A 12,357-nucleotide genomic window follows, 5' to 3' on the forward strand; every position below is an offset into this window, starting at 1 on the left:
GGTAGAGAAGCAAATGGACGCTTCTCCTATGTGCCCTGGCCGGGAATCGAACCCGGGTCCCCCGCACGCCAGGCCGACGCTCTACCGCTGAGCCAACCAGCCAGGGCCTAATTCCCTCTTTATTATCATCAGAGACTATGGGGTATTGTTTCTGTTGGTTTGTGTGTTTTTTTTTCTTCTTTAGATTGCAAACTCATTTAAAAAGGAGCTGGTAATGAACAATTTAATTAGATTGGTTTTGGCTTTGCCTAGAACTCAAGAAGGTATTAATGTTCTCATCAAAAGTCTTGGAGAAATAGACTTAGAATTTTTTAAAAAATATATATATATCTTTTTTCTTATGCTGGTTTTGAAAAGCGAGAGACACTGTCCAGGAATCCGAGGTAACTCCTACACAAGCAAGCAGGTGACCGGGCGGCGGCCACCATGAGCCAAGTTTGTGTCTGCAGCACGCTGGCCGTTCCCACCTGACTCACGGCAAATTGATTCAGCTGCTGAGGATTATCTTTTACTCATACTTTGAAAGAACAACAACTCGGTATTTTTAGCCTTCTAATGGCAGGCGAAAGAGCTTATCAATAATAAACCCCCTTTTAAAAAAAATAAATAAAATCTCTCATGCTCTTTTGATCCATGGCTGAGTCAGCGTTTGCCCTGTATTCAAAAAATAACAGCAACAATTCCAGTGCAACAGATTTATTACCCACTATTTGAAAGACATGCCCAGTGGTTTCACGTTCTCTCATTTAATGCCTACCACAAATTGTGTGCGACGGAATCATTGATCTTATCTCTTAGAGATGAGGAGAAGGAGGCTCGTGTTCAGAGAAGTGGGGGGACCTGCCCAGAGCCGCACCGACTTGTAAGCGGCAAAGGGAGATTCCATTACAAGCGCTTTGACTCCAGATCCCCCTCTTCCTTCCTCCAAGACAAAAGGGTGCTACAGGATCCTTGCGACCCCAGAGCCTGCCTGGGAGAAAGCTGTGGCGAGACTCGGGAAAAAGGGAGAGGGGGATCCTCGTCAGCGTCCTCCCTGCCTGCCTGCCCCATGCCAGGAGAGGAGACGGGATGACACGGAAGTGTCGCTGCTTTCTAGGGCTCAACGTCCGTGGTTCCCCGTAGGACGCGTCTCTGTCTCCTTCGGCTGGTCACAACCGCAGCCGTCCTTCCGGCTTCAAAGAGAAGAGACGCCCACGCCTCCCTACTCGCTCGCCATCACCCTATGCGGCTGCCAGTCACCACGTCCGTTTCCCCTCTTCCCTGAGAACCGCCCCTTAGGGAAGCCAATCCGTGAGCGAAATAGGTGAAGGGGGCCAAAAGGTGAGAGAAAAGGCCAATCATGACACAGGCTGATACTATAAAAATAAAATTTTAAAAAAGCTGTATAATTTTATTAATATCATCCCAATAAATTTAATTTTTTTAAAAAAATGTAAGTCACCACACACATGCACAAACGGTGCAGACCAGAAAAGGGTATTTCTTGTTTCTTACACACCAGTCAGTGACTGATGTCACTTCGCTCCCAGGGCACCTCAGACCTCACGGCCCTGCCCGGAGGACTGTGCAGTATCTGAAGGTCGACGAGAGCAGCTCATGAGAGAACACAGTCACCAGTCCACCTGGGCTGGCCAGCTGGTTGCCTCTCTGGTCTAACCACTCTGCTCGCCATACACCCTCCAGAGTCTGAGGGCCGCCTTCTCCGGGAAGCACCCCTGATTTCTCCCCCACACCCCACTGCCGGGTTGGGTCAATGGCGAACACAGAACATCTCACAGGCCTCTTAGGTGGTGAAGTATTCAATGCACCAGAGAGAATTCTGTCTTGGAGGCATGTCTGCCTCCAGCTAGACTCGAATGAAGGAGAAGGACTGTGTGGCTTTATTCACTTGACACCCCTGTCCCCGGCACATAGTAGGTGTTCAGTGACTGTGGGATGTTGGATGGATAACTGCCCGCAGAACACTCGACTGGCATTTCTGTTTCCCTGCGAGTCTTCCTGCCATTTTCCATCATCCAAAATGCCTCTCCCTCTCACCTCCACCCTCAAGCATGAGAACACTTGTTTCCTTACTAGGTAGAAAATCTTGGTCATTGCTCACATTAAAAATATATATATGTAGGCCCTGGCCGGTTGGCTCAGTGGTAGAGCGTCAGCCTGGAGTGCAGAAGTCCCAGGTTCGATTCCCGGCCAGCGCACACAGGAGAAGCACCTATCTGCTTCTCCACCCCTCCCCCTCTCCTTCCTCTCTGTCTCTCTCTTCCCCTCCCGCAGCCGAGGCCCCATTGGAGCAAAGATGGCCCGGACGCTGGGGATGGCTCCTTGGCCTCTGCCCCAGGCGCTAGAGTGGCTCTGGTCGCAACAGAGCAATGCCCCGGAGGGGCAGAGCATCACCCCCTGGTGGGCAGAGCATCGCCCCCTGGTGGGCGTGCCGGGTGGATCCCGGTCGGGCGCATGCGGGAGTCTGTCTGACTGTCTCTCTCTGTTTCTAGCTTCAGAAAAATACAAAAAAAAAAAAAATATATATATATATATATATATATATATATATATATATATATATATATATGTAAATATGCCTCTAGTGTATTCAATGCCATGTCCAGAGTGTCTCATGAGATAAACTTATTAAAATAATAAATACCTCACTAAAATGTCCAGGGATGCCCCCCTAGTTGTTCAGAACACCCTTTCGCCTACAAAACATTTGTCCACCTGGATTGATGGAAACTGAAGGTGAGGCTGATGTCAGACGGTGAAGAACTGGGGTCCAAGGCTCGGTTTATAAATTGGTTCTCTCCAACGCAGACCTTCTCCCACAGAGATTCTTTTATAGATGATGGTGAAGGTTACAGCCGCGTCAATAACTTTCCACGCACTCTAGAGACAGAACTGATGAGCCCCGCCTCAGTCGTGTGCCCTCAAAGCAGGGTCAGGAGAGGAAAGGGGAGCATAGCCTCCCTGCACCCAAGTGTCGGGCACCCAGGGACGCCTGAGGCATCGAGCTGATGCCTTCCTATCTTTTAGTGCCTTTGTACCCAAGCTGCAAAAAATCCTTCCTTCTGCCCTAGTTTTCAGGTATGGAGTTCACCCAGGCTGCTTTGAATCTTTGAATTTCTTTAACTTTGACGTTTTCCATTTTTTTCTTCCTAGGCAAAATCCAGCTGCACCTCAACTAGATGTGAGGAGAGCAAATAAGTAAATTAATCCACATCAGGGTACACATGAGGGCTAGCCCATAAACCTTTAATGTGGCATTTAATTTTTAATAGAGAATATTTGTTTACCTAAATGAATGCATACTTCTAATACAGAGTAATTTCAGTAGTGATAATAAAGAGAACTGGAAGAAAAAAAAAAAGCAAAATGTAGGGAAATCCTTCTGAATGAGGAGAAAATAGGTCATCCCACACCCCTCCCAAGAGCCTGGCCCTGGTTTCTATGAAATTAGTCCTTCTTTTCACCTTTTGTTTGGTAAACTCCGGATTTCTGAAAGTGCTAAGGGCTTTTGTTTTGGTTTGGTTAGGATTTGGTTTGGATTCCTAATCCAAGGTGAGGCCCAGGTGGACTTGGAATATTTCCTCTGAGATTCTTTGAGAAGCAGAATGTAAATATGGATTTCATTAAACCCCTAGAAATTAGTCTCAATGCTCTAAGCTGTTAGCTTTGAGGTTATATGCTCGCCATTCATTCATTCATTCATTCATCCACTCACTCTCACCTTCATCAGACACTGACCACATCCCTCCTGACATGTGCCAGGCCGTAGGCTGGCAAACAGGCCCCACCCTCAGGTGACTGGCAGACCAGTGGAGAGGACAGACAGGTCAGCAGACCACTGTGATAAGAGTGACAAAACCGGCCTGACCTGTGGTGGCGCAATGGGATAAAAGCGTCGACCTGGAACACTGAGGTCGCTGGTTCAAAACCTTGGGCTTGCCTGGTCAAGGCACATATGGGAGTTGATGCTTCCTGCTCCTCCCCCTTCTCTCTCTCTCTGTTTCTCTCTCTCTCTCTAAAAAAAAAAAAAAGAGTGACAAAACCCGCCTCCAGAACCCTAGAGCTGCTCTGCAGGTGGGACTGAGTGTGACACTTGCCTCTTTGGGAATGGTACTGCCCCCATGAAGGAAAAGAGAGGAAAGGGATGGAGATTATGAAGGGCGGCTGAGTACAAAAAAAAAGGAGACGTTAATGAGGACACGGAACCAAGTACTGAGTGGGGAGAACACACACCTCCGTGGGGGAGGCAGCGTAGCCCCCGGAGCGCCTGTCCACCCAGCCTCAGCTCTGGAAGTCCGCCTCCGTCACCCCACCTCTCTCACGGCCACACTCTGCACCGAGTGGACAGTGCCCTCACGGCCACGCTCTGCACCGAGTGGACAGTGCCCTCACGGCCACGCTCTGCACCGAGTGGACAGTGCCCTCACGGCCACGCTCTGCACCGAGTGGACAGTGCCCTCACGGCCACGCTCTGCACCGAGTGGACAGTGCCCTCACGGCCACGCTCTGCACCAAGTGGACACTGCCCTCACGGCCATGCTCTGCACCGAGTGGACACTGCTCTCACGGCCACGCTCTGCACCGAGTGGACAGTGCCCTCACGGCCACGCTCTGCACCGAGTGGACAGTGCCCTCACGGCCACGCTCTGCACCGAGTGGACACTGCCCTCACGGCCACGCTCTGCACCGAGTGGACACTGCCCTCATGGCCACGCCTGCACCGAGTGGACAGTGCCCTCACGGCCACGCTCTGCACCGAGTGGACACTGCTCTCACGGCCACGCTCTGCACCGAGTGGACACTGCTCTCACGGCCACGCTCTGCACCGAGTGGACACTGCTCTCACGGCCACGCTCTGCACCGAGTGGACAGTGCCCTCACGGCCACGCTCTGCACCGAGTGGACACTGCTCTCACGGCCACGCTCTGCACCGAGTGGACACTGCTCTCACGGCCACGCTCTGCACCGAGTGGACACTGCTCTCACGGCCACACTCTGCACCGAGTGGACACTGCCCTCACGGCCACGCTCTGCACCGAGTGGACACTGCCTCCCTCCGACCCGGGTGTTCCTTCAGCCTGCCGGCTGCCACGCACAGCTGCCCCGGGCAGGCCGGCCGCGTCTCATTCCTGTCCCTCTTCTTGCCAGGACACTTGGCTCTGAGGAGAAGGCGCAGGCATGCTCCCCTAGAGGCCTGCCCCTGCTGTAGCAATAGGGTCTTCACCCCGCAGTACCCCTGCACTGTGGCCCAGTCCGGCCTGTGCCCGAGGCCAACCTTTGCCGCCCAGCGCGCCTGCGCCACCTCCTGTGAGGTCACCCTCGCGCCCTCAGTCAGCCTCCCTCCCGAGGGTTTCCCGGTGCACTCTTTTCTAGGGCAGAAACTGGTGATTTCGTAAATCACATAAATGAAGAGCTTCATTGCCGGTTACGTAAAATGTTGGATCAAAAATTTGCAGAAGTCTCGACGGGAGCTCTGTGTGGAGGATCTGATTCTTCCCCAAAGTCCCGGAGCACAGCTGCTGCCTCACACCCCCACATCCCCCCCCCCAGGAAAGGACGGGTCTGTAATCCTGACCGACTCTATGTATTTGATATCCTTGCTGTAGGATGGTGAATCTTCAAGTTAACTCCAGAAACGGCTGGTAGGCACCAAGGGTGAATGATTCAGACCCTTTCGCTAGACTGAGTTGGAGGTAAAAGAATGTGGTCGCCCCGGAGCAGCCTGGAAGACCATGGGGAGACTGCTGTGCCCCGAAGTCTGGGGCCCTCCTCCCTCCCTCATCCCTCCCCAAGTCAGTTCCCATGGACACCAGTCCCTCAGGAACCTAGATACAGCTCTTCTGACCACCTAGTGGAGGTGCTAGTAATGTCTATACCTAAGTAAGGTGGTGAGGTGAAGGAAAGAAAAGGAAGATGGTACATGTGTGTCACACTTTTGAGATTAAAGGCGAATTGATTGGCCTTGCTCCCCTTAGGAAAAACTCAGGTCTTTCCTAAACAACTAGTTTAATTCAGTAGTGGGTTTGTTTTGTTTTTTTTTTTTTGAGATTTAGATTACGTTTTTTTTAAATCAACCTGAAAGCTATAATTTTCTTCTAGAAACACACACACACACACACACACAAGACCTCTAGGTCTTTTTACCTCTCTATAAAATTACCTATAATTTTTATTCACATAGGATCCTACTTCTGCTTGTTCGGAGGATATTATCACTTCCCCGAAAAGCAATATGCTCTAAAAATTCATTTAAATCTGTAATCTAGAATAGATTAGCTCACCGTTTTTCTCCAGAAAATACGATCTAGTTATTGGTTTGTTTGCTTGTTTTCCTGAAACTGAAGTTGAGTTACTGTTGCTTATGATGGAGAAATAAACTTATCCATGTTTAGAAATGAAAGTTAACTTTTCTTCCCTTCTTTTCTTTTTTTAACCTTCCCGTCTTTATCTCCCCCAGGCGCGCTCGGCGTTCGTGGCCCCGGCTGACTCACCGGGAGCTCGAGATGCTCTCCAACTCCTCGGGGGACGATGGCATTCAAAGGATCCGGGACACCTGCCCCAAAGCCGGGAGGCACAACTACATCTTCATCATGATCCCAACGCTGTACAGCATCATCTTCGTGGTGGGCATGTTCGGCAACAGCCTGGTGGTGGTCGTCATTTACTTCTACATGAAGCTGAAGACCGTGGCCAGTGTTTTCCTGCTGAACTTGGCCCTGGCCGACCTCTGCTTCCTGCTGACGCTGCCCCTGTGGGCCGTCTACACGGCGATGGAGTACAGGTGGCCCTTCGGCAACTACCTGTGCAAGATCGCCTCGGCCAGCGTCAGCTTCAACCTCTACGCCAGCGTCTTCCTCCTCACCTGTCTCAGCATCGACCGCTACCTGGCCATCGTCCACCCCATGAAGTCCCGTCTCCGCCGCACCATGCTGGTGGCCAAAGTCACCTGCATCGTCATCTGGCTCCTGGCGGCCTTGGCCAGCCTGCCGACCGTCATCCACCGCAACGTCTTCTTCATCGAGAACACCAACATCACCGTCTGCGCTTTCCATTACGAGTTCCAGAACTCCACCCTCCCCGTCGGGCTGGGCCTCACCAAGAACATCCTGGGCTTCCTGCTGCCCTTCCTCATCATCCTCACCAGCTACACGCTCATCTGGAAGGCCCTGAAGAAGGCCTACGAGATCCAGAAGAACAAGCCGAGGAATGACGACATCTTTAAGATCATCATGGCCATCGTGCTGTTCTTCTTCTTCTCCTGGGTGCCCCATCAGATCTTCACCTTCCTGGACGTCCTGATCCAGCTGGGGTTCATCCAGGACTGTCACGTGGCCGACGTGGTGGACACCGCCATGCCCATCACCATCTGCATCGCTTACTTCAACAACTGCCTGAACCCTCTCTTCTATGGCTTCCTGGGGAAGAAATTTAAGAAGTATTTTCTCCAGCTGCTGAAATACATCCCCCCCAAGGCCAAGTCCCACTCGAGCCTGTCCACGAAAATGAGCACGCTCTCCTACCGCCCCTCGGAGCACGGCAACTCGTCCACCAAGAAGCCCGCGCCGTGCGCCGAGGTGGAGTGACGCCCCGGAACCCTGTCCACGAGGTCATCGGTGAGGGGACGGGATCGAGAGCAACATTCCTCCGCAGGACTTCCCTGCCCAGTCAGTGCTAGCTCCCTCTCAGACAATGAAGAGAAACGTGGGTCGGGCGGACCGACCTGGCATTTCTGAAGCTCTGAACAAAAACCTGTCCCTTCGCTGCCAAGCAGAGCCAACCCACGTCGGGCCACATCTTGCATCAGGTTAGACGACGGCGGCTCAAAGAACAGTGTCAGAAAGAGGATGACTGCGCTGATTTGGAAAATTCTGGCTGGCGGCCATGCCATCTCCCCGGTCCGTACCTGTTCTGTTCCGTCTGATGTCCGCGTAAACGTGTTTAGAATAGTTTAAACCTTCAGACGGGCAGCAGGAGATCGGAGCTCAGGGTGGCTCTCCCAGTTTCCAGAGAGCGGTGGTAACGCGTTTGTGCCTGTTTAGCCCCTGGCCACTGTGGTCCACTTGCACCTGCTCCTACACTCTACATTTCGTGCAGAGACTTGCTACGCAGAAGTCGTCAGGTTTCAGCAACTTGTGAGACCCAGCCAGCGTCTCACCGGTTCACGCTGCCAAACCGTGCCGCGGAATGGTTTTCTGTGCAATGGTGTCACCGGTGTCACGGGTGAAAGTTCAACTGCTTGTCAAGGTGTCAACTTGAGTTCCAGGTCATCGTGTTTTCCTGGTCAATAGTTTTATTCCATATCTGAGACGTATATATATTTTATGGTAAAGAGATTATATATCGTAAAGTATGCCTTACCATTTTCAAAGGTATATATTCTACCTATATATGTGTATGTATATCTATATCTCTAAATTGTTGTTACTTGATTAAAATCTGGTATAAAGTTATATTTGCATTAAAATTAAAATAACTATCATACTATATTTTATCTGAATTACTTCAAAGAGAGGCTGATATATATTTATTTTTTTTATTTTTTTTTAATTTTATTTTTTTTAATGGGGCGACATCAATAAATCAGGATACATATATTCAAAGATAACAAGTCCAGGTTATCTTGTCTTTCAATTATGTTGCATACCCATCACCCAAAGTCAGATTGTCCTCTGTCACCTTCTATCTAGTTTTCTTTGTGCCCCTCCCCCTCCCCAATATATATTTAAAACAAGACAATTGTGAATACGTCCAAACATATTTCCATTTAAATTTTGATACAACTGAGGGTTCAGCACTGTTGGTTGTAGATGTTCTCTCCTGCCATTGCAATGATAAAGAATACATTTTATTCTACTGCGCAACATGGAATAAACACCTCATTTTGAATTTCCAAAGCTTTTCATGCAACAAAGAGAAAGAGTCCTTACAACACTAAGATAATACATAATTTTACATTTTTTAATAATAGGATTTTTATAATTATACAGATGATCACTGTAGGAAATTTATAAGATACAGGAAAGCATAAAAATAAGTCGTGTGGATCTTTCACTCAAAAAATTACTGTTTTTAACATGTGGGTGCTTTTGCTTTTTTGTATTCATTGTATACACACACATATCAGTCATGATAGCAGAGTCATAATGTGAATAGTATTTTTACATGGGCTTTTTCACTTAGTGTCATCACATAGTAGATTGCTGCATCGTTAAATATTTTTTATGGATTGATTTTTCAGAAAGAGAAGAAAGGAGAGAGAGAAACACTGATTTGTCCTTCTACTTATTTATGCATTGATTGGTTGTTTCTTGTATATGCCCTGAGCGGGGATCGAACACACAACCTTGACGTATCAGAATGATGCTCAACTCAACTGCTCAACCTGGCCAGGGACAATATTTTTTCTAAAACATTTAAATAATTGCATCACGTTACAGAGCTACCTCCCCGCCACACACTAATATAGTTAGCTAATCCCCAAATCAGGCCAGTGAGCTTCCTTTTCTGATTTTTCTTTTTTCAGTATCATAAATTGCACTGTGATGACCATTCAAGGAGAGGAATCTGATAAAGTGCTCACGACGCACTCCAAGAAGCGGTACACCTGAACGCACAGATAGAAACAGCTGACTGTCTCTAATATGTATTGCCAAAGATTTTGCGGGAGACTTGAAACCATTTCCAATACCAGTGCCAGCAGTTAGGCACGAACACATCTCCCCTCAGACTCAGTGGCAGGGACTGTTGATGACATTGATGCAGAAAGGGAAATGTGACCTGACCTCTCTGGGTGCCACCGCAGGGGTGAGGCTGCCCTGCAGAAAGGGCCGGGCATCTCTGCTGCCCGTGGGCAGTGGCCTCACTCTTCTCCCTCGAGCCCTGTGTGCTTGTGGGGTCCACACAGACCCAGCTGAGGTGCCCATCGGGCTCCACGCACAGTGGTCAAGCAGGAGGGTGGTGTAGAAAGTAGCTGGTGGGGGTGTGGTGATGGGCCCATTCACAGAGGCCCGGGTGGGCTGGGCAGAAACTCCACAGAACAGCCTGTCACATTCCCCCTCCCAAGGGCAGAGTTATTCTGTGAGTCAACGTGGTTGCACATGCCCCTCTCACTGTCCTATGACATATTTCTTCCGTTTCACTCACCTAACGCCAGCCACTGACCCCCAGGGTCCTCTGTAGCACCGGACCGAAGGCTTTGGTGAGACTGAAGGATAAACTGACCATTCTGCTGTACACCCAAAACTAATAAGAAACCGTGCTGAATGCAAACTGTAATAAAAAATAATATAAAATCATGCTCAGAATTAGTCAATTTAAAAGAATCAGGAAAGGGAAGAGGTGGGATATTGGAACTTATGATCAGAGAGTCAGATTTTCCAAATTTAAAACTTTGATCGAGTCAGTTAAAATGTGACCTGGAATTTATTTGTGCAGCGGACACTCACAGAGTGATCTGGGCAGGGTCCCTTATCGTGAGACTCTCCTGCCTCTCACCCAAAGGCGGGACCGCCATTTTCCTACAGGACCTTAAACCCAGGACACAGTTCATCGGTCCAGGCTTGAAGCGCACCAATCCCAGTCTTTCCCTACGGATTTTTCAAACAGGCCCTTGTGAGAGCGAAGTTAACACTGAAGGCAAGCAAACCCTAGCGATGTTTGAGTCATTCCTTTTACTTGCTCTGATGCCCGGCTGTATCCCTGCCCACCTCCTACTTTGAAACCTACACCTGTGTCTCTAATCAAGGGACAGACGATAAGGAACTATTGCTGAGATCTGTATGCATTTCCTCCCACTCGACCCATAAGAATTTCCCTTCTGAAGGGGCCAGCCCATCAGCCACTGGCCGTCGGCAGGAATGATGCCAGCCTAGGTCCCAAAATAACTTCTTGGTCTCTCTCTTCATAAGAAGTCATGAGGACTGTTCCTCTTTGGTGTGTCATATTATAAGAGGGTGATGCCGAGACATCTAGTGTCGTGTGTGTCAGAGGGGAAGAGGTGTGACGTTAGGAAGGACCCGTAACTGGATGGGAGTAAGAGTGGGGACCTCAGTACATCCTAGTGTAAGTTATTGTCAACTGAGATTTTCCCCCCAAAGGTGGCACACGGGTAAAACACTCTTCTCTTGTCTGAAAAATTATAACACACAGGATTTGGACCATGAAATATTAACTAAAGAGGGGAGATGAGCTCTCCACACCACCCAAGAGCTCAAATATATATGGCCTAGCTGCCTCAACTTTCCCTTGTCTCGACGTATGTGACAACTTAGCATCCTCCCTTTTAGGAGGTCTAGACACCCATAGAAGATTTGAGCAGCTTCCGGGGAAGAGTCCATTCCACAGGGTAATGTGAGAGAAACCAGAAAGAAGGTCAGCAGAAAGGAGGAGGCGGAGCCACGGAGGACGCAGGCTGAGGGTTGTGGCAGCGGGGCTGAGAAGACCCACCCCACTGCATCTCCCGCTCTGCTGCTCAGAGCGAGGGCGGGCCGGCAGCCACACGAAGCCGTCTTCTTGACCCTCGATTCCTAAGGGGATTTCTCACGCAGGACTGTGGGTGGAGGTGTAGAGTCGCAGGACGGATCTTTCTGACGCAAGGTATCTCTGTTAGGTCTGACTCTTGTCCGGCTGTTTGACTGTAGTAGAGCTCTTCTGTCTACGCCAAGCACATCCCACCCCCAGTTCAGCGACGGTGGGGATGTGAAGGTGTCCGGTCCTCTGATGGGAGGGTCGCCCGGTGGGGTACTTGATAAGAGCGGTGATGTGTTTGTGATGCCAGTGGAAACCTAAATGGGATCGACTCAGGCTCCCTGAGAAAGTCCCAGACCTCCAGAATTTTCTGTAGAAACCTGAGAGATTCACATTCCCATGGTCTAATTCTAAACATCCGCCTGACCAGGCGGTGGCGCAGTGGATAGAGCGTCGGACTGGGATGCGGAAGGACCGAGGTTCGAGACCCCGGGGTTGCCGGCTTGAGCGCAGGCTCATTTGGCTTGAGCAAAAAAAAAGCTCACTAGCATGGACCCAAGGTTACTGGCTTGAGCAAGGAGTTACTCGGTCTGCTGAAGGCCCGCGGTCAAGGCACATATGAGAAAGCAATCAATGAACAACTAAGGTGTCACAACAAAAAACTGATGATTGATGCTTCTCATCTCTCTCCATTCCTGTCTGTCTGTCCCTATCTATCCCTCGATCTGACTCTCTCTCTGTCCCTGTAAAATAAATAAATAAATAATAAACAAACATCCATCTGCTTTCCCCAGTTCAGTGTACGAATTAGCTCACTATTCCACACCAGCTGCGTGCAAGGCACCCCTGTTCTGTGTGATACAGGCATGAAGCAGCTCCAATCTCTCTTTC

General features: G+C 49.7%; 1 protein-coding gene across 1 annotated transcript in view; it reads left to right on the forward strand.

Moving 5' to 3' along the window:
* Positions 1 to 8,528, forward strand: part of AGTR1 (angiotensin II receptor type 1) — a 52,493-nt gene extending 43,965 nt beyond the window's left edge. Inside the window, exon 3 of the mRNA XM_066241383.1 lies at positions 6,458 to 8,528. Coding sequence (XP_066097480.1) covers positions 6,504 to 7,583 — 1,080 coding nt within the window. The 5' untranslated portion in view covers positions 6,458 to 6,503 and the 3' untranslated portion in view covers positions 7,584 to 8,528. The remainder of the gene's footprint in view (positions 1 to 6,457) is intronic.
* The last annotated feature ends 3,829 nt before the right edge of the window (positions 8,529 to 12,357 follow it).

This window comes from Saccopteryx bilineata, chromosome 8 (assembly GCF_036850765.1).
Source record: "Saccopteryx bilineata isolate mSacBil1 chromosome 8, mSacBil1_pri_phased_curated, whole genome shotgun sequence".
In the NCBI taxonomy this organism is placed as follows: domain Eukaryota; kingdom Metazoa; phylum Chordata; class Mammalia; order Chiroptera; family Emballonuridae; genus Saccopteryx; species Saccopteryx bilineata.